We start from the raw sequence: 26895 nt of genomic DNA, 5'->3' as shown, positions 1-26895 counted from the left end.
GAACAGTAAGTCACTGGGAACTGCTGTTTTCCAAAGAGGCCACTCCTCAGTCTGACACCACAGCACCAGTGTGCTGCTGGTCCCACTGCGACCAATGGGCACCTCGGCATTGCCATCATGGCTACCCCATGTGACCTATGTGTACACACATGCAAAAGCCCACCGATTCACTGAGACCTCCTGCAGCTGTGCCTTGCTCATTCTACCCAAACAGATCCCATGGAAAGTTACGGAACAGCTACTAAAGGATAACAGCCTGATATCAGACCATTACTTTGATTTCAACAGTGTAAAATAAATCACTTAAATTCCCTGGGGTTACTGGAAAGAGTGGAGAGGACACAGGAAGCTACTGGAGCATGCATCCTTACAAGACCCTCCCTGGATAGCAACCCTGGGAACATCCAGGAAGGGAGGGTAAAAATCACCCCTGATCCTAAGTAGCAAGTAGGATATGTTTATTTATTATACCAAGGATGCCCTGTCATCTGGGGAAGGGCAGTGGAAACAACATCTTCTATAGCCTGACAGAATGGGGTGGGGAGGATAGACAGAATCATCTGTTCCTGTGAGACTGTCTCAATATTCCTCCTCACGCAGCTGATGCTTAAAGCTTACACAGGAATCCGACAGCCAAGCTTTCTGCCTTCCCTTCATGCACAGTGCCTCTGTCACCTGATGAGTGGGGAAGTGTTCCTGTATACTTAACTTTAAAAAAAAAAAAAAAAAAAAACCCACCACCACACACACACATAGATGAAACCTGGATGTTTCCTTACCTTTTGCCAGTTTTCCAATAACATTAAACCTCAACTTGTTCACTTTCAAAGCTTAGAAGTTGTCTTTGAACTTCCAGAGTGCAACATCTGTTTCTGTTACGCTGAAGTCTGTACAATTTTAAGTACCTTTTAACTGCATGATGAAAGAGCATCATTTCTCCAGCATCTGGAATACTCAGGTATAAGTCTGTGAAATACTGTCGTGCCTCAAGAAGCTAGCATTGGGGGGTTTACACTATACTCTGCTACGCGTCCACTTCTGGGAGTGATTAGCACAGTATTACTGCACTGAAGACAAAACAAACTCTCCACCACCACATCTGCAAACTCCAAGCCTACAACAGCAAAGCAGACAGCATCAGGCTTGTCTCAAGCTCAGCAGGTGCCAACATAGCTATATGGCTTTGGGACCTGAACCAGCTCCAGATCAGCAGAGTCCTGTTCACACGGCCCTGCTCCTGAGCTATCAAGCCCTGGCATACCCAAGGTGCAGGGTCACGAGCTGCTGTGAACTGCTGCTTCCCACAGTGTTGTACGCAGGAGTTCCGCGGTGGTGCACAACTTTGCTAGCTGCAGCGTTTGCCTGCATCAATTTGCTCATGTTGTAGGTTTGCCGCACCGATGGCTAAATTTTGATTGATGGCATCTGATAACGATCCTTTGTAATGAATTCATGGTAAAAGGGAGACATTGGCCTCAGAAGAACAAAAAAAGAGATGCTTACCTTTTGCACTAGATAGACACTAGTCGCCCTTTCGCTGGCCATTTTATCCAGTGCTGTTTCTTCCTTGACAAAGTAGCTCACATCCGCAATGTGAACGCCCACTTCAAAGTTCCCTGAAATCGCACAAGGAAGTCAGTAGACTGCAGATGCAAACGAAAGAGTCTAGGGGGCTGGGGAAGAAGGAAATAAGTGCATCTAGAAGTCAGTTTCCAAAGAAAAAGAGAACAATCAACAATTTTACAATCTTCGCATTTTCTACTGGGTCACTTCTGGTGGAGCAACTATCTGTGATGAGGTCTGTGAGCTATCCCAGAGCCAGGGACAGCGAGACAGCAAGGAAAAGGAAAGAAAGCGACAACATGCAATTTTCACAAATCTTTTCCCTTTCTGGTAGGTCTTTATGCATCTATGCAGAGATTCCTTTGATTTATTCCATGCAGTTGCTGGCATATTTAATTCTGACCGCCCTTTCCCACCCCCCTGCCAAACGCTACCATCACCCATTTACCCTATGCCTAGACCGCACAAAATTGATACCTTTGACCACCTCTTCCCATCTGAGATGGGAACTTTGGCCTCTCAGGGCCCTACCAGATTCACAGCCACCGTGACTACAACTTATCTCATCCAGGCAACGCAGGACACCATTTCCCATGTATGAAGCGGCAGGTCACACAGGCTTTGGGGTCCTCAAAGCTGCACTTGTTTCCATTCCGCTCCAGGTCAAGAACAAATCGCTGCTGGTGACCTGGGAAGTCTTAAATGACTTAGCATTGGGCTGTCTGGAAGCACAGCTTTCCACAAGCTGAATATTCTCACCATTATCCTGCTTTATCCTCAGATTAAGGAAGAGTCTGGGCTAGAAGTATCTTGATTGAAAAGTTAGGCTAGAGAAAAGAGTACTACTGAGGTTTACCATGAGGTTTTGGCAATAATATGAATTTGGAAGTAATGACCATCCTCAGCTTTGGAAGTAATTAGAACGTTTGTCCAAGAAATTTTGGCTTGCTAATTCTCAAAAAACCCTGTTGACCTTTGTTTGCTCTGGAAGGACTAGGCTACGTTTGAAGCGCTTATTTGTAGAATATTTCTAAGTGCAGTGGGTTCCTAATTATACCGTTTGGTTCTTTACAGGATTTCACTAACTTCTTGGTATCTACAAATATCTTTTCTTTCCTCTAATTTTTTTTTAGGACATTGTAATAAGATACCATACTGGTGATAATCCCATTTGTTTACACACCTTCTGGTAAAGAATAGTATTAAAGCCGTTCTCTAGCGTCTCATGTTTTTGATGGCTAAAATGGTAACAGCTACAGTCATTATGCAGTATACCTGCCTGGGTGCCCTTCTGATACCGCTGAATTTCAGCACAGTGAGAATGAAACTCTCTGTTTCATTCTGTTTGTCTGTTATACAGACAAAGAGGAAGCATGAGAAGGTTCAAGCTTCTGTTAGGAGAGCCACCCAGCTTACTATGCCACCAGCTAGCTGGAAGGTCAGATAAGTGAGCAACAACACGCAGCGTGTGACAGGCCGAATTTGTAACAACTCATCCAGCCAGTTTTATTAAGCCATGTTTGCACAGCACTTACAGTATGTGAAGTATTACCTTACTTTTGTGCTGCTTTTCTACACTGCGTTGAGCAGAGATGTAGAGGCAGCTGAAAAGCACATGAAAGACAGGAGCAGTGGGGTTTAGATCTGCCCACATAAGCTATATTCTACTGAAGGGTCCTGCAGAGAGTAAATATCATGGCAGCAGGGCGAGAGTGCAATAATCCCATTGCACACCAAGGGACAAATTCCACCACTCATTAGAGAGCTCGGAGAAAAGGCCATGGATTAAATGGTTCACCTCAGAAAGCTGCCTACAGCTGTGTTGTGATATTATCAGATGCCTTGAAAGCTGCTCTACATGGATTAGGCATCCAAGCCCTGAAACTACTTAGACAGTAAGTCTTAGACCAACAGTTCAACCAATAGGTTTAATATTACACGCGCTTGAAGCCAACACACTCAGAAGGTAAAAAAAATACCAAATACTTTGAAGTCAATATTGTAATGTATTGACCTTGCAGGCAAATATTGACTAAAGGAAAAGGAGAGGGGGTCATTACATCATGCCTTTAATCGTGCTTTAATTCAATATGTGCACTGCTACATACATGAACTTTTTGTCCTCGGTAGAAAATCGACAAACCAAGAAAGATCTCATTGCATGAGATAATGAAACATGAAGTTAGCCAACGAAAACACACTGAGCGGAATTAAATTTCACTCAGGTTTCCCACCAGAGGTTCTAAAAGCCAGGGTCAGCATGAACCCCTTGCTTTTGAACTTTTAATGGAAATTCTATCTAAATATTTTGTTACATACATTGACATAATGCAAACTGGCAGCTCTTGGGCTTGTCCTGTTCAAGTATGAATCACCCTATCTCCCTCATCCCCCCCACCAAAACCCTGAAGATACAGCACAGTGATCAACCAATCTGAATTCTCTCAAATCATTACTTTTGAATGTGCTAGACAAAACAGCATGCTAATCCTGCACAGAAATACCTGCCTACTGCTCTCTCCTGCTTTATTTGCTAATTAAAATGAAAGAGCTTTGTGGATAGAGAAATACTATTCACCACGATTCTCTTTCAGGTTCATGAACAGTTTTTCTAGTCTCATTAATTTTAATGACAAAGTCACAAAAGGAACTTTTCACATTGTAAGTCTCATGTTATTTCCCAAAGCAAGAAGAAACACAGTCTGAAAAGAGAGTAAAACCAGCACTCATTTGAAAAAAGTCTTGCTGCAGAGAGCAGAGCTTGGGGAAAAGGGTGGACACCACATGGACCACACACCACAATCCGCTACACGAGGCCTAACTCCACCTTCATTTTGCTGAAGAAATCAACCTTTCCAGCAAGTTGAGGCTTCAAGTCTTGGCATGTTGCTCCATCTTGATAGACCCTAAGTCTCTCACAGAAAAGATTGCTTTACAAACCACAGCTTTGCTTCACCCCAAATTTAACGTTCTCCTACATACAAGAAAGCTAAAGCTGCTCAGTATCCCTTAAACGTATATATAAACTACCAGTTTAAGGATATTAAAAAAAATGATATCCACATAAGAACATATAGGGGATTAAGTCAGACGCCTTATAAAGCTGATATTTAAGCAAGAGCTGACGCAAGCATCTATTACAATAAAAATGCTGAAGGCACTCGGATGGCGCCTTGCATTCAGGACCACTGAGATTTGCTTCATTCAAAATGATTTCTTCTGAAAGTGGATGCAACTGTCATCCCATTCTAACCCTGCCACTGCAAAGCTGCTATGCAGGAGGTATTTTAGCAACAGGGAACACAGTTTGGAACCAAGAAATGCTGCTTTATCAGCTGGCTGTACCCTATTATCCTCTCCCTGCAAATACAGAGGCCAGGCCACAGATGTCATATGGAGGAGCGGAGTCTTATTCAAAGTTACACTACGGCATTGCAAAACCCAATAACAAAGGCCCTTAGCAAAGAGAAGCTCTCCAAGTTAGAAACAGCGAAATGGCTGGGCATGCAGCCAGTCAAGCTTCTCTGGGGCTAACGCTCTCTGCAAGAGGGACGAGATTTGCGGCTACCATATGGCAAGTAGTCCCGTTCTGCCTGATATCCCTGCAGCGCTACAGCATACAGAGGGATAATTTCCACTTTGTTCGCCATCAAGTCTGTAACCAAAACGGAAGCACAGAATAGCCTGTATGTTCTCCGAGTTTCCAGAGCCTGGGACTCATTGTGGAGTCTACCAAATATTAGAGCTACTAACAGCAGGCCTCCCCCAGTGTGATGCTGCATGAGGCACACAGCAGTTTTTTCAGAAGGTTCAGCTCCTTGATCTGAGGATCTGATTTGTTTGAACGCACTCCAACACCTTGCATGCCTAGCACTGATACGATGCTAAAATAAAGGAAAACGGTTCAAGTGCGGCACCTTACAGAAGAACAAAGAGCATGCTGTTTGGTTTTTCCACTATTTCCACTGGTGATCTCATCCTCTACAACAAAATAGTTCAAAGTGCTTTTTTCCTTCTTTACAGAGAAAAATTAAAAACAAAAAAGGATTAGCAAGAAAGGTCTAGAAGAGAAGGAAAAGGCCCTTTCAGTCTGTAATTACTCTATAAAAACTGCCAACACAGCAAGTTGTATCAAATGTTTGCCCCAGGAATCAGAAAGTTGAGCTGAATATATCTGAACAGCATGCAGGAGAAAAAAAAAAAAAAAAAAATCAGTAAATCCTGCTTCTCTCTTCTGCAACTCTAATCTGTTCTAGCACAAATTCAGAGAGAAAGACCAAGCCAGTTCACTTCATACCTTGGCATATGCAAATTTTAGGGTCATGCAACTTAAAACAAACAAACAAATTTCAAGGATAAAACAGAAGGCAACTCTCTAGCACTCATACTCCCCTTTATTTCTACCTCACCTCCAAGCATCACTGTCCTCAAGAGAGGAAACAAACACTAGTACAGTCGAAAGTCAACTTAAAATATAACGCCAAGTTCTTTATATTAACCAGTATTTCTCAAACTGTCAGCCACCCCTTAATTAGAGAGATACTGAAGAGTTCAAAGGAGATTGTAGAGTATTTGCTCTAGCCAAAAACCAGCCAACTACCTAGTTGCTGCCGGCAATTAGAGGTAGTCAGCAGTTCCCTGACTAGCCCAGCTCTTGCAGCAAATAATTACAGCTCTTGCCCGTTCCCCTGCCCTGGAGGTACCACACTGATGCTCGCTTATCCCCAAAGCGGTATTTAGCACCTTATACAAGTTTTTCATCCTTTTACAAACAGACACAAATAAGCCTTTAACCTACATGCACATGTTGTGGCTATTAGTGGAGCCACAGTACAGCGTGGCCCCCCGTCAGGGCTGAGGTCCCCCTTGCGCGTGATCCTGCGCAAACAAGCGCACAAGGGAGAGCCTCTGCTGGAGAGGGGACGGACGGAGGGGCTGCAGGCAGAGAGAGGGCTGGACACAAGTAGCAAAACAATACAAATCTTACAAGTTGCACAGAGGCAGAAAATGGCACTGAGACATGGGGAAGCTGCTTGAAGCAGCTACAGATCACAGCTCTTTAGCACACGCCTTTAAATGAAGAACCTGTCTAGAGCTCATACAAACACCTCCTTCTCTTTGGTTTGGGTACAGGGGCTAGGCCAACACATCCAAGTTGCAGGTGTTGTAGAAGTGTCCCTCTTGGGAGAGGAGGGAAAAAAGAGGGAGAGGGAAGGGGGGAGAGGAGGGAAAAAAGAGGGAGAGGGAAGGGGGGAGAGGAGGGAAAAAAGAGGGAGAGGGAAGGGGGGAGAGGAGGGAAAAAAGAGGGAGAGGGAAGGGGGGAGAGGAGGGAAAAAAGAGGGAGAGGGAAGGGGGGAGAGGAGGGAAAAAAGAGGGAGAGGGAAGGGGGGAGAGGAGGGAAAAAAGAGGGAGAGGGAAGGGGGGAGAGGAGGGAAAAAAGAGGGAGAGGGAAGGGGGGAGAGGAGGGAAAAAAGAGGGAGAGGGAAGGGGGGAGAGGAGGGAAAAAAGACAAAAATAAAAGCAGAACCATGGAAAGAGTAAGTTATGTGTCTGCTCTGAAGCCTGAAGACAAAAGGTGGGTGGCTTTAATTCTCAGCTGAGGTTACTTTTCCACCACAGGAAGCCAAGCTATTGTTCAGAAAAGTCAGACAATGCGTTTAATTTAACTTATTTTAAAATAACAAGGAAAGCGCTTAAATTTTACTTGTGTGCCCTGGGGCCATTTTGCTTGCTGAAAGCACAGAGCAACTGAGCATGAATCCATTTACTTCTTTACCAAGACACTGAAGTTTTAAAATTACCACGATGCTCCTTTAGCCAACTGAAATGGCACTAATTACGCCTTTTCCTTTTCTTTAAACAACAAAGAGCTTTCTTCTTTCTCAGAAGGCCTCTTCACTGACATAACTTTAAGATAAGATTCCAGCAAAGGTACCAGACCTCTGTATTGTCCGGAGAGCAGGACAAGTCCCCAGCAGAAGGATCAGCGGCTCTTCCAACAGAGCCACGGTTCCTTCGCTTCTTGGACTTGTGGATCTGAACGGTGGCAGAGATGGGCTCAGGCTCTCCAGAAGCGAGCCTAAACACAACTTCATTAAACGTTGCAACAACTTGAAAAGGGAAAACACTGTTTGTCCAAACAAATAAGTCCTTCTCAAGGGTAAAGATCCACAAGATCCTATGTACTTCTAGGCTTCGCTGCCAGCCTGGTCTGCAGAAAATGCCACCATCCAAGCCTCTCTGCTCAAAGGTTTGCATAAGAAGTGTGCCACAGAACTGGTTCCCTTTGCTCACCAGGCCCAGAGAGACTCTGAAACCATCAGGAACAGCCTTAGCCAAGGTTTCAAGACATTTGAGCTCTTCTTTGAACTCTGCTTAGTCATTTTGTTCTGGGGTTGTAGCACCTGGAGACACAGCCAATGTCAGGCCTCCAACTCCTTGGACTGCGTATTCCCATGAAAAGGGAGAGGGAGCAGCCACACACAGAGCACGGCAACCCAGCCGCTCCAAATGTGTGAATCAGACTGGAAACAGAAAAAGGGCTGGGCCTGGGCTTTTAAAGCAACCCAAAAGGGTTGCTTTTTAAAATACAACTTAAAAAACTGCTTCCTTTCCATCTTTTAGCACTTTCACCTTTATGGATCACATTTACATTCTTTTCTTCAGGAACTGGGCTGTGGGAACGTAAAGACAACGAAAGTTGAGCTTCTCACTTAATTGCACAAATTCAGGAGTTGCAAGATGGACCAAATCCTCAAAGTTAGCAGAATGAGACTGCCCTCAATTCTTGAGCTGAGAAACAGCACAAGAGCACAAAGAAAAAAAAATTATCTTCAAAGGTTAGCTTCTCCCATATTGAAAGTCTTGGCACTTCCTCAATTTTTGAAAGTATCTGAGACCCCATCCATACAAACAGTAAAGTTGCAAAGCGATGTTTTCAAGGATCTTAAGAGAACAAGGAAATACTCAGGGCACTTCACAAAAATAAACCATTACAGGTTTTCTGTTTGTTTCCTGAAGTTAAAAGGTCAATGAGGAACATAAACAAGTAAAATCCAGAATAACTCCTGCCTGCTTTGTACTTTCAGAGCACTGTTTTACTCGGACAGGTCTCCTAACTACTCTGACCTTTGGTCATTTCATCTCTGGTATCAACTGAACGTTACGGAAATTACTAAAATTAAAAAAAAAAACAAAAAACAAAAAAACAAACAGTTTGAGATTGGCTCCAGGTAGGGTACAAAACAGAAATCATGTGTTCCCTAAGTGCCTTCAGGAATGAAGGACAAGTGAAGATGAAAAGCAGAAATATGTGCTAGGAGAGGAACTGTTTCTAAGTGGAACATTTTCCAGAGTTTTCCACGAGCTATCAGTAATTCTTTAAATAGTTTCAGAATTATGAGGAGGCTTTATCTATTACTAAGTTAAATGCTGGGAGCAGGTCTTCCATATGAATTGCATATGGTTTTTGTCTGTAGCAGCTAATAAATTAAGCACTCTGTGTTCTAAAACCCCTTGTTAATAGAGTTTAAAAGCTACCTTTTGTCCTGCAAAACAAAGTCAGTACACCTCCCTAACATGAGTTCTGCTGGCACTTTACACATAGCACATTACAGACCCCTGAATTTTATACCCAAAACAGCACGAGCCAAGTCAGTTAAGTACAGTTTCAAATACTTTGTCCAAGGTTAGCATTTAAAGTCCCTGTGAGGAACGCATTCCGCCACGCTGCCCAGCTCTAACGCGTACACTCTGACAAAGCTCTTGGTCGGCATGAGGTGCTCCTGGGCTCTCAGGAGAACAGGAGGGTCAACCCTCCCCCAGGAACACTGGGTAGATCCTTCAGTGAAGGTGGTGGCCCCCGAGCTTCCAGCTTCCACAAGCTGGAAGCATCTTAGCCAGTGATTAATCATAAGTTGGGCCTCCAAACCTCACAGAACATATCAAAACATCAGCGCACAGAAACACAACACAACACTAATATCCTGTCTTGTGGGTCGCCAGCAAACACACGTTGCTTCTTCATCAGCTTGAGACAGGAGACGTTGCCATGCAGAACACGCCTGCAGCCTATGCCATTCCTGAAAACTACCATTAAACCTGACGTAGTAACTCAGAAGAGAACGAACTCTTCTGTGCAGATGTAACCACTGCACCATTAAGTCAGATGCTCTCACAAAGGAGGAATTCACCAAGTACTTAAAAGGACAGAATTTACACAGCATGTACAAGATAAAGTATTGAACTGCAAACTGAAGGACACAGAGAATGATATCTACTAGAATAAGTACATGACAAAGATTTGTTCACACTGCTGAGCAAGAAATAAGCAGGGAGATATGGATGAAAGCAAGTCACAAGTATCTTAATAGCAAATGTCAGGCCAGGCCAGAGCCTGGGACAACTGAGGAGGGAGATGTAACGATGGAAAGGTAAGATCATGCTATTTCTTTGACATTTGGCCAGCAACAGTGGACTGAGACCAGACGCAAGGGTTTCTTACCTAGCAATGCCTATGTCCCATCTTCCGCCTGTGCTCCAGGTGTTTTCCCAATTTCTATACTGGCATCTATTTAGACTGCAGTGGTTCAAAGGCAAGCTGTTTTCTTCCGTGCCAGTACAAGTGCCTGGCAAATTTTGTGAGGTGCCAAAACAGCAAGTTCCACTGAGAGGTGTTATGAATTGTATTGATTTCTTCACAAAATCCAAGCACAATGAATAAAATGAAGGGGAGGTAAAAACCTCAATTATATCTGATTTATCCACTGAATGCAAGTGCTTGCTATATGGTCATCTGAGGAAGAACATCTAAATGACTATTTGCAACTTAGACTCAACATGAACCTTTGCTACTCTGAGCCTCTCCCAAGCACTTGGTGGATGTATCTTCAGCCCTTCACTAAGACAAGTTATCAAGCAGGTCACCAAGATGTTGACTGTGCTTCTGTGAACTCAAATTCCCAGCTCAGAAAGCACTCCTTGTTCGTAGATAGAGATTACCCAAGGAGACTGAAATTAGCGCTCTCAAACGCTCTCTTAACAGTGAGGCTCCCAGCCAATGTGATGAAGGTTAAATGGACAAATTCAGGCATTCGCGTCATGAATTGTTTGCATTACTATTCCAAGTCCTGCTCAGGAGGCTAACTCTACCAGGAAATCAGCAGTCTTTGAATTAAAAGAGATAGGAAGTGGCACCCACCAGCTTTCAAGATGAATTACAATCATTTTGGGTGTAGGATGTCATCCTGTTCCTGAAATGAAGGTTTGGAGCGGGGAGGAACCCACCTCCTTCTAAAGCTAGGTCAGTCTCTTTTGCCATATCTGTGCTGAACACAGTAAACCTAGGCCAAGAGTGAACGTTCCCAGGCATTCAAAGAGACCTTGGGAGTTAGTACTAGGCCAAATACACACAAGTTACTTCCACTGAATAGCCTTGACATTTCAACTTCAAGAACAGAAGGCAGCTGCTGAGATTTTACTTTTAGCTGTCCAACTTTTTATTCCTTTTTGGAAAGATTTCCAAAATATTTCCATCTGCACCTGGTTTTACACTTTCTGCGTAACTACATAATAGTTAACAATTGCATACTGTAGTGATTTATGCTCTAAGATGACAATTTCCCTGTTCAGCTAGGTTCTTAAACCCCTGCACTGCAATAAATTAAAGTTAAAACAATAGACCAGTTTATGAGAGATCCCGTCATTTTAGAAAGCTGATAATAAAGAATGATGCTTCAGCAATAACATCCTTTGTGTCTGCATGCAACAGTACACATGACTGAAGTTATCTGTGTGGGAATTTAGAGGGGGTACAAATGGCTAGGAATAAAGTTCATCTTCCTCACACATCATCTGATTCTTATCTGCTTAATTTACTGAAAAATCCTGTTTTCTCTAGCTCTATCTGGTCCTCACCTACCATTTGTGGTTCTTCTCTAAGGACTCTCCTGGTCCCTGAGGTCCTCTGCAACGAACAGAAATCCTGGACGGAGGGCCAGTGCTATTAGGTCTGTTTGTCCAGGAATTTCTGGATCTTCTCCCCGTTACTCAATTCCTTAGTGGCAATTCTATACTTAATTTTTGTTTATTTTTGTCAGTATACAATTGGACACTATTGTTTTAAAGTCCATATCCATAAATGCTTTGTGGAATTGTCCCAGGTCCTGAATTTATCAACTCCAATGATCCAAAAGGCACTTTTGCCCCGAGCATCTCTCCTCATTGCAGGAAAATAAATGCACTTTTAAGAATAATCCTACTGGTACTTGCATGTCTATTTGCATGTACTACAGCCATGGTCTTCTTAGACTAGTCCTTCATAGACAGTTTAGCCTTCACACTGTTTTAATCCTATGCCTTCTTTCCCCGTTTCCTTTGTGTATTATCTTAATTTGATAGCTGTTTTCAAATGTAAAGGTTTTAGAATAAGGATGGAATCTTTATCAAGTATCTATACTTGATACAAAGTTCCATTGCAATAAATACAAATTGAGATTATCAACAAATTCTGACCATTTATACTAAAAAAAAAAAAAAAATCCAGCCTTCCAATCTTTTCATAAATAGCTTTAAAATATATATGCAAGAAATGCTTTAACAAATTATGTTCTAAAAATCAATGCTCCAACCAAAGCCAAACTCTTATCTCCTCCCAATACCCTTTACCATTACTTTAATCACACTTGTCTGGCAGTTAAGCTTCTCCTTTCAACACCACCATTCATTTGGGGCAAGCTGCTCTATCTTCATTCAAGCTGAGAGGAGCCCTGTACCATTGAGTTGTCTCACTAATTTCAAGAGAAACGTTTGGCAAAGGAAGAGTGATGCAATCCAGCCCTCTGACTCTATTCAGCCGTGTCCTCGGAAATTGGAAGCAATGTGCTTCCCGTGAAAACCCCATGCTACTTTAAAACAAGAGGCAAGATGTACCATACACGGTGCAATTCCCCTAGCATCACATGGGAGCACGCTACACAGCAGTGATCTGGATTTGGCACAGACCTGAGTGTATGTGCGTATTTCAAAGAATCTGCAACCACAAATTCTTGATGGAAAAAAATGTACCTGTTTCTAATCACTGCAGTATGTCTTTTTCATATTCTTAGTGACACAACATAGATCTTGAACAAAAACACACTAGACTAATAAGCAGGTAACAGGGGAGCTGAGCTAATTATGTCTGATACCAACGGAAAAACTGACCAAATGTTATGCACAATCACGCTGCTTGTATGTTGTCTTTATTTTTCCCATATTTGACTCTTGCAATATATCTTTTTAAGTAAATTGCAATTTATGCAATTTTAAATTTGACTTATGCATTGATGTGGTGTTTCTGTCATTTTCTCCCTAAATTGTGTCTGGTATGTGTTGATCTTAAACACTTACTATTACAAAGAAGGAAGCATAGTAATTTCATAAAGTAACTTTTGCTTCAACACTAGTCCATTTTTCAGTGTTTATCTTAGGCAACTCAATTCAACAAGACTCATATGCCAAACTCTTCCTATACTCTGTGCTAAAGGAACCAAAGAGATTAGCTGAAAGTGCCTGTATCAGTGTTGCTGAAGCAGATAAATTTTACTCTACACTTCTTAAGGAGCTAGAGGGATAAAGTTGAATAGAAGAGGGAATATTTATGTCTTAAAAAGTACAATGCAAGTGCACAGAAGTTATTTTCATTTTGCAAAGCTCTGTAAGAACTAGGGACAGAAGGAGAAGAAGGGTAAGTGGTCACCTGAGATGGCAGAGAACATTGTAAGACTATTGGGGCTCATCAAGCGTATTCCAGGCATAAGCCCTTGGAGCTCACTCACTAGGGGTTGTCTATTAACGCGTCCACGAGGACTAAGAAAAGCAGTCCCATTATCAACAAGGGATAATTTGATCATTCGACAAAATGTTGGTTGGTTTTACCAAGCGTGAAAGATGCTCCTTGAACAGAGATGTAAATCGTCATTCTCTTCAGAATGTGTTTCGGAAAACTGCAGCCCACTGTAGGTTTGCTGGTGTCTGCTAAGGAGCAAAGGCGGCTCCTTTCGGGATTTGGGTCATTACGAGAACCACTCCTCTCTGTTTAGAAGCCATTTTCATGATGCTTAGAAAAAGACAACGCGGTTTTTATCTTATTTCTGTTGAGTGTGTTTCATTTAAATTCACCAACAGGGTAAAGGAATTTGAAGGGAAAGGGAAACAACTGGGAGTGGCACCCCATAAAAATCCCGTTTGCTTAGGTCATCAGGTTAAAAACTAGGAAGATTCACTGAATGTATCTAGGCCCCCGCTCCAAAATACAGACAGCCAATGTCACTGAGAGAAAAACCTAAGGCAACGAGCACATGCAATACATTTCTATTCTGCAGTATCACAATTCTTCCTAGAGATTTAAGTTACTGAATTCATGGAATAGCATAGGGATATAAGAGTGGAGGAACAACCGTGGGAGCCACACTCGTCATCAGTCAACACACAAAAAGATGCACAGAAATGCTGCCTGTATGGTCCACAGTACTGTTTTGAGAACAGCATCAAACATCTGGACACAGGAAAGGCTACCCCTCAGAAACACGTCCCAGTAATTTTGATAACTCCTTTCCTGTCACACTCTGAAATTTCAGTAGATGAGAAGGTCTGCCTTTACATTTCTCAAATTCGATCTCTGTGCTACTAGCAAGTAGCTTTCAAGCACAACACAACGACATCAACTGTGTATATTACTGGAAACGTACCAAATACTTGCAAATAGTTCCCAGAAGTTTGGCAAATGTATGAAATTTGCCTGGTTCCACTTGGACATGCAGGTCACATGGCATGCTCATATACAATGAGATAAAAATAAATCTTTAAACTTTTGCAATCTGGAGAAAAACATTTAGTCTTGAAAAATCTGCAATATTTGAAGAAACTGAGAACTGCTCTGTTACATGCTTCTACCTGAAGTAACTTTTAGAATATGTGCAGAAAACATCGCGGAAGAGTATCTACTCAAATGAAGTTGTTTAAAACTCCAAGTTACCCTGAAACAACTCTACAAATGCTGTAGAAACTAGCTGCAGTCCAGATCCATCTTTTACTCCAAGATCATGCTGAGTCATCTAAATGGAGAACAGTTTGTTCATATTTCTGAAGTTGTTACATAAATAATCCTATTTTTATTCTTTATTGGGGTTGATCTTTTTTAAAATACACACACACAAACGTGAACAGCAAACTTACCTCCCTACTGCTATCATTAAACAATAACAAGGAGCACAACACTTAATCAAAAGCAGACTGCAATACGAAATGCTCTTAAAACCAGACTGGCCCACTTTAAACATATATCCCTGAAAAGTTTCCAATTGCTGCAATACCTTACTGTGAGCTCCATTAAAAATACAGCTATTCCCACAATCAACCAATGCTTCCTTTCCTACTGACACTCTCTTGAGGGAAGAAAGTTCCCAGTAGCAAAGTTTTGCAGACTACTTGTGCAAAAAATTCCCTTCCATCTTTTACCGAGTATGCAGTGTATATAAACCCTCCATCCAGTGGCTGAAACTGAAAAAGGTTACACTGCCAAGTTTTAAAACTAAGCAGAAGTGTGAAAACGGTCCCCTATCTCTCCTTGCCTGTTGTATAAGACCCTTTGAAGGGAAAGCTGCCACCAGTCTCGAATAAGTTAGCAACAAACGTTTAGGGACAATTTTTCTTCAAAATCTTCTGAAATGCACTCATTTAGCTGTCTGATAGCAGGAGTTTTGGCAATCGATTTTTTTTTTTCCCCGGTAGTTCTTAGGGGTGCTACAAACTGTCAGAGATAGACTTTTTCTGAATTGGGTACTGCATTCACTGTTAATTTTTGGAGATCTCCTGACATCATGAGGATGCCAGACATGTGGTTTGCTCATGCTTCTTTTTTTTTTTTTTTTTAAAAGTGTTTTACATATGGGCAAAAAAGATGGAAAAAATAATAATTTCTTGTAACCGGGTTTACGTTTGGAATAAATTCCGTGTTAACTCTTAGCACAATTTTGCCCTTATTAGAAATGCAGTCTTGCCAGCCCTGGATGAGCTCTTAACCCCTAAAATAATTATTTATCAAAATAATTGCAGCTAGTACTGCAACTTTTAAAGCCAGAACTCCTCAGGGTACCTCTAAAATATATCAAGTGGCTCTAGTAAGCACAAGACTGAGGCGCCCATAAGGGGCTCTCCTTAACAGAGGAGAACTGAGAACAAAAGTTGCCTTGAAGGTAAGTGAACACAAAAAAAGTGAACCCAAAGGAGTCCCAGCACTGGTTTTGAACCTTTCTAGATTCATAAATTCCTGAAAATTTTTGAGTCAAAGTGCAGGTGTTCAAAAAAATATTCACACATGCTGAGGTCTTTACATACTTACTTTTCTCAACCACATCTGGCAGACCTATAGCAGTCCACATAGTCCTACACTAGTCCACGGACCACAGACTGAAAATCCCCAGGTGAGGCTATAACCTTCTTGTCAGCCAAGAAGTAACGAATCTACAGTGAGCAACGCATGCAAGAAAACATTCTAGGAAGTTGTGATCCAAGATGGATTTGGATGTCTCCTGCCAACTGCAAAGGACAGGTCTGAGGGCTAAACTACCCAGTGTTGGGATTCGGAGAGAATTTCCACAGCAAGACAGAGACCAGCGCCTTCCACGAATTGGCAGATGGTGATGAACGAGCTCAAAATGCCAATTTTCCCGCAGGAGTGCAAAAAAGGACTATGGGGAAGAGCACACACAGCAGGTAATACACACACACACACACACTTCTGTGACTTTCTCCTACTAGAAAGAGATTATTTGATGCTCATTCCCTGGGGCTGAGGATCTAGTACCTCGTAGATAAAGCCTTTGGTGTTATACTACATTTTGGGCAACCAGTTCTGCAACTATCTCTCTGAGGTGACACCTTAGAAAGGGGGAACAGAATATAACTAATACTGCCAAGTGCCTGTAAAACAACTACCCTTTACAGGAGGCTCACAAAACAATGTGTAGATCAGGAAAAGGTTTGTGAATTGCTGGATGAAGTCTGTGCCTCTGCAACAGCAGCACACTGGGAGGAGAAGATTCCTTCATCAGTAATGGCTCTTATGTTGCTCTTTTTATGTGAAGATGAGTAATAAGATCCTGCAAGCATTTCCTTGCAGGACTTTAGTAGCTCTAAGGAGATGCACATGATTAGAGTTACCAGACTGAACATCTTTGCTTCAAATTTATTTCATGGTTTAAACAAATGTTTAAAGAAATGTTGCAGCACAGATACAACACTGAGATTTCCTTCCTCCGCCGCCTTGGGAACCCACGCTGAGCAGGCCAGACGGCAGTTATGTCTGCTCAAAGGATGCAGAGGGGTTTCCTGCAGTATCTCTCCTACCTTTTATGCTGCTTGCTTCTACTCAGCTCCTCTGCTCCCTCACTAACTGTTCTTAACCACATCAAAGACCATCAAGACCTGTTTTCCTATCTGTACTTCCTTCTGAGCCACAAGGTCTTATCAGAATAATCAACAATAAAGAGATTTCAAAATAAAAGAAAGTAGATTTCCATGGTGGTTCTTTCTACCGTCATTTAAGATCTGGTCCCTGCAACATTCACCAGCAATGAAAACTGGCCTTCAAGGGGCTGATTTTCCTTGGCTCACAGATAAAAGAAAAATGCAGATGTATGTAGCATAAACCCGTTCAGTAAATGGCTTAGTGTAGCTTCTAAAATACAAGCATATTAGTTCTAAGTGACTGTGGGCACACAATGCTGCTATAAATCTACAGATAATTCAGAAAAAGTGGAAAGAGGGAGAACAGAGTTAAGGTTAGGAACTCTCAAAGAAGGCTATTTAAATTTTTTGTGGAATAGAATTGCCACTGTTCTTTAGCTTTGCCTCAAAACTGCTACCATACCATATATTTAGAAATAACTTTATTGGCCTCAAATTTTCTTTCATTTTTTTATCAATTTTACAGCCCTGTAACATTACACTATAGCTGGGTCTAAATGACACAACAGCTCATTAGCAATGCTGCACAGAATTAAATCAACCAAAAAACCCAGGGAATCATGCCTTTGATACCATCCATACTGTGATGATTAACAAGAACAACGAAAGCTAAGCGCACAAAAAAAGGCACTTTATCTTCTTCATTAGTAGTGGATGTGCTAATCAAGTCATCCAATATTTCTAAATCAAGTCTGATACTGGATCTCATCAAACTAAATGAGTAGAACTTGGATGGCAAAGCAAGCTTACAAGAGGGAAGCTCCCTAAGTCAGAATCATCAAGATCTGGCTTCTGGAGCTTCACTTTCTGTTCTGCTGGCTTATGGCATAATAAAAGTGCACATAAGGCAGAACAAAAAAAACTTAAAAGGCAGTGAGAAAGAGTAACACAACTTATAAGGCACACACTGCTCATCTGACAACTCCCAGTGTCCCATAAACAAACACCAAGAAGCAATTCAGTCAAAAAAATAGGTTCTTTTATCCAGGGATTGCGCATTTAGGGTCAAAGTTTCACGAGACTTCAGTATGCAAGAGTGGTATATTATATTCAACTGTAATTCCCATCATGACAGAAGACAGCCGAGATCTGCCCAAATCAAATTACAGCTCTGATTATGCAAAACAATTTGGTTCTGTATTTCCTGACACCAAAACTACTTCAGACTGCAGCTTGAAGATATCTGCTCTAAGGTATCAAAACAGGGCAGTTAAAAGAACAGGAGAAAAACTAGTTTATTACTCTACTCATATTTGGTAAAGAATACTTCATGACAAATTATATATACGAATGTGTCAACTGCTGAATATAAACACTGAGAAATGTTTTGCAAAATATATCTCTTACCGTCAGGGAGTTGTTTACAGGACAAAGCATCATCAAGATCTTTGGCAGTTGATGGGTCAATGGTGAAAATACATTCTCTCCTATCCAAAAAAGAAAAAAAAGAAAAAAAAAAGAAATAAAATATTTATCTTTCCGGTCATGAAGACGACATCAAAACAGAAAGATCATCAAGAGACATCCAGACAACAACAATGATGTTTCCAGAAGACTCAGGCTGTTGAAACATTTTTCAATCTAATCTGAAAACCTAAATCTAATCTAAAAAAAGGTTTTGGGCAACAAGCAAAAAATTTTTCTCTCTCTCTCTCTCTGTTTGGTAGAACTGTTTTACCTTTAACAGCTTTCACCTCATTACTGATTTTCCTCCACAAAAACTAAAAATTTAGCTATCAAGTTCACTCTAAAGAAATTAGCAGGAAGAAGTCTTGATGCCTTACAGCTAGAGCAAAAAAAGGATTGTTCCTAATTGCAAAACTAAATTGAAAACAAATAACCCGCACCCCTGTGCACAAAAGCGGATATCATAGCAGCTTTAACTCCATGAGCACAGCTAGCATGGAGCAGAGAGGCAGTGAAACATTTACAAACCAAGCTGAATGATAAAAGTGAGAGCTTTGGTCTCAGTAAAGACACTCCAAGTGTGCAGTGTTTTACATCATCTGTGTTGCATATTACACACCTAAGGGAAAACCAGGTTCAACAGGAAACATTAAGAAAACTATACAAAGAAAGAGCTCAGTCAATTAGATTTAGCAAACCAAGTTCTTGGTGCTCAGGAAAAGCTGACCACCTTTCATAAGGTACTATAATAGACAGTACCCGAAATATGCAGTCCCTGCCCTGGAACGCTTACACATATATGCATATATATATATATATATATATATATATGTATATGTTCCATTGCAGGGCAGCAGGGGCACCAGGAGCAAATTGAGATGGACAGCAGCTATGGGCTAAGGCCACAGAGACGAGACAAAACATAGCATCTGACTTCAGGAGTGAAGTTTAAAAAGAGCACAACTTGGCATCAGCGAAACCCAAAGCCTGAACTCCCTAAACTCCTGCTTTAGGGCCTTCTCCTTCACTCTGGGCTGCTCTTACAGTAACTTCACGCTCGGCCACCTGGACTGCAGTAGGGTTCACCCAAGCAGCGTGTGGATTGTGGGGTCAGAGCTAACAAACCCAGGGCTAGTTACTGGTTTACTTTGATGTTACCTTAACCTTGGGAACCCCTCCCCGCTTAAAAGATCGCCAAGCACAGCAGCATAAACTGGCAGCACCAAGGAACAGAGGTGGCACTGCTTCCTCTCCTCTTTTCTCTTTGCCACAGAAAGACTCAGCAACTGTCTTCTGGAGATAGGTAACGAGAAAACATATTATTTTTCTTACAGCAAAACCACCAAGGTACTCCTGGGGTAGGAGAGGTGGGAGGGAAGAAATTACAGCGAACTTTTAAAGGAGCAAGTGTCACATGGAATTAGCACGCCTTCGTCGTTTTGCATGGGTGTTTGCACAGTGAGAGCAAGGTCTCAATCTTTTGCAGGCCTATCGCTTCAGCACTTAAATACTCTGGGTGGTACCGGTTGGTGGCAGACAGCTGGCAGCATATATTTAGGTAATTCCACCAAGCACACTAAATAGAGATTTGCAAAGACATAAAAATCAGTAAAGCACTTCACTCTCTTTTGAGACTTGGAAAATCTTTTAGAATACGTGAGCTTTCAGACTGGATAGCAAAGCTGCCGTAATCCCCAGCAGGCACGTTAGTTCCTGATCCTTCACTTGCATCCAAACAAATCAGCAACTGCGATACCGAAAGATATGAAACCTTTTCAGCTCTGCCAGCACTTTGATCTGTTGCTGTCTAGCTATCCAGCACTGGGAACCAACCAACTTGAAGGCTTGCAAAAAAGCCCAGTATATAAGCATGTGTGTGTAGATACATAGACAGATATAGTACAAGCATGATATGCCAGCATGCCCGTTTGCCAGCATGCATGTATTGATTCACCCTGTTCCACTAACTCATATAGTCCAAAGGCAACAGTAACCTGACACTGTAACTACCCCATGGACCCATGTAGCAAATCTTCCTTTAAGTTACTTAATTTAAGAGAACAGCACTGAACAGAAACTGATGGCTTGCTTTACACTGACAAGTAACCATGAAAAAAAGTTTAAGAGCTTCTTCAAAGAAAACGTGTCAATGGAATAGATAGCTTATCCCAGATGTTCGGGGCCTGCAACCACAAATATCTGCCACCCATTGCGAATCGTAGCTCCAGGCAGCCAGCTTAAAAATTAGCAGATTGGTTTCAATAAGGTACATATTTGCAGTCTGCCCTGGAAAAAAGTGAGCATAAATACGCAGGTGCCAAATTCTGAACACATTTATACAGTTGTAGGAACTAATGGGCTGCTTTGCTGAGATGTATTTGGCAAGTCAACTCTACTGCAGAGGTCAGTGGTGGGCCCCAGTTCAAGGAGCCCAAACCTGCTGGGACAGCAGTGCAGACATCCGGCCTGCCCCATGGAGCAGCTCCTGCCCAGCTTGCTGCAGCTGAGGACACACTGGCCTGGCTCGGAGCAGCCTCTTAGCATGCAAGCTGCAGGCACAGACACACAGCTCTCAGGCTGAGATTTAACCTCACAGATGCAAAGACGAAGGAGGGGCCCAGACAAATACAAATATGATTTAGCATTTCTCACAAGCCTTTATTTGCAGCACAGCTGGGACGCATTTACCACCAGGCTCAAATTGGCTTCTCCTTTAAAACTACTCAATGGACTTGAACTTGTAGCTTGTCACAAGCAGTTTATTCTGGGCACAGATTATGAGGTGAGGTAAGAAACTCATTGAGCAAGTAACCCAGGGAATGATGCTCTCAGGCAGAAGGACCCTGCAGACATGTTGCAGAGCTGATGGCCAGGCAGTCAAGGGAACAAGAGACGCTAATTCTCCAGCAGAGCTCAAAAATTCATAGCAGTGAGATAGGTCTGGTGCAAAGAAACACACCTAACAGGAGTTTTCTAAGCAAATTCTGTTCATCAGTAATTTGCATTATTAAGTATGAGAAATTATATTTCTGGTTTTCAGTTTTTATTCCTGGAGAAGTTTCAGACAACTATAGGAACCAGGGCTGGCTTATAAGAAAGAAAACAATCCACTAAGTGGTCCAACTGCAACACTGAGCATGAGTGTGGCACCTAGCACAAGTGCTCCTCTAGGGCATGCTCTCAGGGGAAGGCATATTTCTCAGCTATCTCCTTTTGCTTTTCCTCCAGCCCTACCAGTATCACCTCTTATCTCCAGACTGCCTCAGAGATCCGCTTCTCACCCCAGAGCAAATCACCACGATGCAATGAAAAGCAAAGGGAGGAAAGGCTGGGTGTGGGCAATGCAGCCTGCCCACTGCTCTGCAAACTGTCCCCCTCCCTTGGCGCTCACTCCAACCACTCCTATGCAAATCCACAGAGAGGACCCTCGAGGCAGCTGACAAAAACCACGTGCATGAAGAAATAACGTTGCTCCCTGCTATGTGGCGAATCCTCTTGTGAATGTTCAAATTCCTCCACTGACCACACCGCCTGTCTGAACAATATCCCTAAGGCTGTGGCACAAAGGATCGCAGAGATATCCGACCACATTTCTGAGTATAGCCAATAACAAAGCCAACCTGCAGTAGGTCGTATGACTAAATCTCAAGGCAATAGTACTTTTTATGCACCTGCTAACGAAGATACTGCTTAAGCACAAGCAAATATCATGGCTGCATTCATGCACATTTGCACTGACCACAGACAAATACAAACCGGCAACTGTCTCTAGCTTCTGGAGGGCTGCCAAGGTGACCCTGTGGGTTAGGAAGCTTGATCATCCCTCTCTCTGCCCTCTTTAAAAGTCCCAAAGGAGCCATCTCTCATTGTCATTACACCTAATAAAAATCTGTTTTATTCATTTAAAATTGTCAAAACATACTTTGTTAAAGTAATGAGATGTTCCAAGTCCACTCGTTCCAACATACACACAACTTGGTTAGTTAAAGGAAACTGGCTTAGGAGATAAAGACACACACGGAGTGTAAGAGACTTTCCGGTCTTCATATTGAAAAGGACTACAGATAAACATGTGCCTTTAAGATGCCTTTAAGAAACCCTCGCACTGGCCATCAGAGCGTCTTCATCCAAAGCTTGTTTATTAATGCAAGTTTGCAGAGGGACGCTTGCTCTGGCATGGAGCTCCTGTTGATGGAAGAATAAAGTCTTTCCTCCCTTCTCCTACAGCCAGAGAGTTTTGTGCACCAGAGCTAGGCAATGCCCCTGAGCTAGGGGAACGGCTCGCACTGAGCACAGTGGACCTGCAAGAAAAGGTCAGGAAAGCACATGCCGCACACACCCTGCCATCCCCAGACAGTATCAGGGAGCAGTGACACAGCCACTTCTAGCCCGGACGCAGAGTGACAAGCACCAACATATCCATGCCAGTCTGGGTGCGTTGCTGAAGACAAAGCTCACATGCTGACTCCGCTGCCATCTTTCAAATCAACCACCTGGGAAAAGACCCACAGAACAGAGCGCTCAGTTTATTAGACAGCAATGCACATATACAGGCTGGTACATCAATCCTAATTTAAGGAAAGCTAATTAAGGGCAGCCTTTTTTGCACAGCTTAAGGAAGCTTAATTAAAGCAGACAAGCGCATCTGCAGAGCAGTTAGTCTTTTTACCTTTAACAGCACCTAAAACAAATGGCTAGTAAGAAATGAACTGGAGGTAAGAGAAGTCGGTTGGTGCGCTAGAATTACCATCAGGGTAATTAAAATGCTCCCAGATCACAGGAGTGCAACAGTAGTTGCTTTTCTCTGTGCAAATAAGTACATCCATGCAATGGTGTTTGCAAGAATCAGCAGAGAAAATGCTGTACAGTTGGTGTTGCCAGGTTTGGTAGTACGTATCACTTATATTACCTTCTTGCCAGCTAAACTCTTCAGAATTCAACAGATCAGTTGGAGTTTAGCCATAAAACATAAACATCTATGACCCAAGGAGATTACAAGTCCCAGTGGTCAGTGCTCTATCTTCACTCAAGTGGAAGACTACTTGGATCAAGATGAAGCGTTGCACTTGTAAGCCATGGCTCAGGCTGCATCAGAGGCGAAGTTCCTGGCACGGCCAGTTATTGGGCAAACTTTGGGTGTTCCCAGTGCGACTTTCTGTAAAGCAAGTTGATGCTGCTGATGGAGGAAAACGACAGTTGGCACACAGTGAACGAAGCAGCACCACGCAGTCGCACAAGCCTATCTACGCAACCAGACAGATTTTCCAGCCAGCAGCACACAGGTGAATCAACCTGCCAGCGGAGGTGCTGAGCACAAATTGCCCCCATCATAACAAATAACAACCACAGTTAAACAACAACTTAATCCAAAACAACTATAAAACAGAACAAAGAATTCACTGGAAACACAGCATCCACCAGCACAGAAAAGATGGCTGAAACTTGCTGGCTGTGAATTCCCAACACGCACGCGCCATACAACCGGATATTCAAACACAGGTCAGGGACTACCCATACACTGACCATCCTGTCCTGCCCCACGCTTGGTGCTTACAGCCCACAGTCCCTCTAGTCATTGAGGGCCTCTTGAAGCACCAGAGCTGAACCTTTTGCAGAAGCATTATGTATTCCTGAAGACCAGACTGCTGCAGCTGCAGGCTAGCAGTTGGAGGTGAGAAAACAATGACCATCGTTTTATTTATTAAAGTTTAGGCACTGCAAGCCTTCTTTAAACTTGACAGTGCTAAGACATTTACAGTAAGAGTGACTGCATGTCTAGACGCTTGCAATGCATTTACATTCTTCGAGGGACTGTCTAGATTGTCCTGTTCTCTTCACTTTGTGAGTACATACAATAGCCTAGTGGGAGTGAAAGCTCAGCATCCTGGTTTACTCTTATTAACTTCAGCTCAGAGCTGGCATTTTAAAATTAAGCAGCAAGGGTACTTTTAGAAACTTTAAGCTCTTCAGGTCATTTCTAAGACCCTGCTGAGCTCCACCTTGGAAAAGTTAAACGGACATCATTTCTCAGGGCTGGAAACAGTTGTTTTAATTTGGGAATAGGCATCCTAGAGCTTTCAACGCACTCCAGTGAAAGCTACCAACATTTTTTCACACAATAGGCCAATTGTCATGGCAACCACAAAAATCAATCTCATTCTTCAATCGCAAGTAAAACCAGCCCAAGCACGGTGTTCGCCCAGGCACCTTTGTTATAAGGTGCCAATAAGCATGGGACCAATTCCACTGACGTTCATCACTCAAACGGGTATGAAGCACTCTTTCTCTGAAAGAGATTTCAGAGAACGATCAGCGCCTGAACATTTTAGAGACTTCAACCTCCCACTCCTAAAGGTATCTGTTATGTGCAATGTCTACCATGTTTGTCACCCTTGATGCTGGCAGATTTCAGTTAAAACTCTAGAGTGAATACTTCCAGGACAGATTCTTAAAAGAAATATATTAAAAAAAGAAGTATGCAATAGAAGTACCCTGACAAACCCTCTGATGGCACTCTGATTGCCCTGTAACATACCAACAAAAACACTTGACATATCACAGAATTTTCTCCTTTTGCGTGATGCATAAATTTCAAAGTGGACTGAAATTATAAAATAATTGGAAGCAAAAATTGCCCCTTCTAAACACTACTTGTATAAGCCCCAGAAAAACTCAGCACAACATACAACACATTGAAAGCCCGACTTTATACCTCAAGTTAATACCGTTCTTTACAATATCCCTGTATTTATGTTTTAGCTAATGTCCTGTTCTGGTTCAGAAAGCAGACTTTGGTCCAAGAGAGCAGCTGACAATGACTCCTGATATATTATTACATATCTACTATACCAAACATTTACATTTCCAAAGAGTGCTAACTGGACTGCCGAACCAGAATCATTTATTCCTGCTATATATTTACGGTCTCAAAGTAAGGAAGAAGTAGAAAAAAAAAAAAAAGACCACTGCAGCCTTGTAACAAAACTAACCTATTTGAAAAGTCAACATATATATAAAAAAATCAGAGAGTCTCGGAGAGACCAAGTACCAGCAATATTTCCTACAAGTCATGCTGTAATTGTGCCACAAATATAATGAGGTCTCTGCACGGCTACTATCCCACGCAAGAAGGTGGAGTGCAATTGAAAATGCACTTGCATTATATAAGACTACTTTAATCATAGACACACAGAGCTAGAAATGGAAGAGACATTAGGTCATCCAACCCCCATAGGTCAGAGCTGGACTACTCTTGACAACACGCTTGCAAGGACTTTCTCCAGTATAATATTAAGCATCTTTAGTGATAGAGTTTCCAAAACTCTTTAGCAGTCTAAGCTACAGTCTATTTTAGGATGGACAGGAAAGGTTTCTTTTGTTTTACCTTATTCATCCTCATAACACCCCTTTCTATCCTTCTACCACCCTAAATGATTCTCATTTCTTCACTTTGGTCCACATATTTTAACTATTAATTACTGCATCTTTCACAAACTTTTAGTTTCAATGTTGGCAAACACACATTGAACAGTTAATGCTTCCTTGTAAATCAATCCCTCAACTCTCAGAATAGTTGTGTTAGTCTTTTCTGGACTGCCCCACTTCTTATGCACACTGTGATATCTAAAGTACAACTCCACCTCGGACAGAATACCTTCAAGTGTGCCATCTATCGTATGACTTTTTTTCTTGTTAGAGTGAGGATACAACAGTAACCTAGAACAAGGACTCAATTATCCCAAATCTTCAGGCCTGCTTTAGACCTCTGAACAAATCTTAGAGCAAAGACCCTGACAAAGAGGATTTCCTCTTTCTCCCTGCCTGGTTTTGATGACAACAGTACCCCCTCCTCTCCTGTAACATGAGAAACCATGACACTAGGACACTAACCGTGGCGCTCTGTCCTGCAGGCATCACTTTCTGCATATATGACAAAACCCAACTCACAATGACCAGATAAGAAGTGCACAAAAAGAGCACTGCAAAGATATAAAGAGTGGGCTGGGATAAGAGCCTAACGTAAACACTGGATTCGGTAATAGGTGTAAAGAGGGCTCCCAGCGTTCAAGATCAGAATGGGGCCACGAGGAAATGATGTTCCTTGTAATGACGAGCCTGTCCTACAGTGATCATCTCTGAAATGCCATAATGGGGGCATACTGCCTCACATTCTGCAGTGGTTGTGGGTTTCTTCATCTACAGCAGAGACAGATACCAGGGTTGACACTGACACTTGTCTCCCTCATCCTGTACCTAACCACATGATATCCTTTGTAGAGAGACAACGGCACCAGCAAACCACACTGATATCAGGGCAAGTAGCAGAATTTGGTACCTCTGAACTGGACCACTTAACATATGTAAACATGAAAGGACAGGACACCTTCTGTCCATCATACCTAGTTAAAGCCCATCGTG

At 42.3% G+C, this 26895-nt stretch overlaps 1 protein-coding gene across 5 annotated transcripts in view; it reads right to left on the bottom strand.

Moving 5' to 3' along the window:
* DIS3L2 (DIS3 like 3'-5' exoribonuclease 2) overlaps positions 1–26895 on the bottom strand; it is a 200361-nt gene that overhangs the window by 81528 nt on the left and 91938 nt on the right. For all 5 annotated transcript variants that reach the window (XM_068953694.1, XM_068953695.1, XM_068953696.1 and 2 more), the window contains 2 exons: positions 18418–18497; positions 1504–1616 (listed from right to left, as the gene is read on the bottom strand). In XM_068953694.1, the coding sequence (XP_068809795.1) occupies positions 1504–1616; positions 18418–18497 (193 nt within the window). The remainder of the gene's footprint in view (positions 1–1503; positions 1617–18417; positions 18498–26895) is intronic.

The sequence above is a fragment of the Struthio camelus genome, chromosome 9 (assembly GCF_040807025.1).
Source record: "Struthio camelus isolate bStrCam1 chromosome 9, bStrCam1.hap1, whole genome shotgun sequence".
In the NCBI taxonomy this organism is placed as follows: domain Eukaryota; kingdom Metazoa; phylum Chordata; class Aves; order Struthioniformes; family Struthionidae; genus Struthio; species Struthio camelus.
The sequence above is the reverse complement of the archived record's forward strand: the minus strand, read 5'-3'. Positions and strand labels throughout refer to the sequence as shown.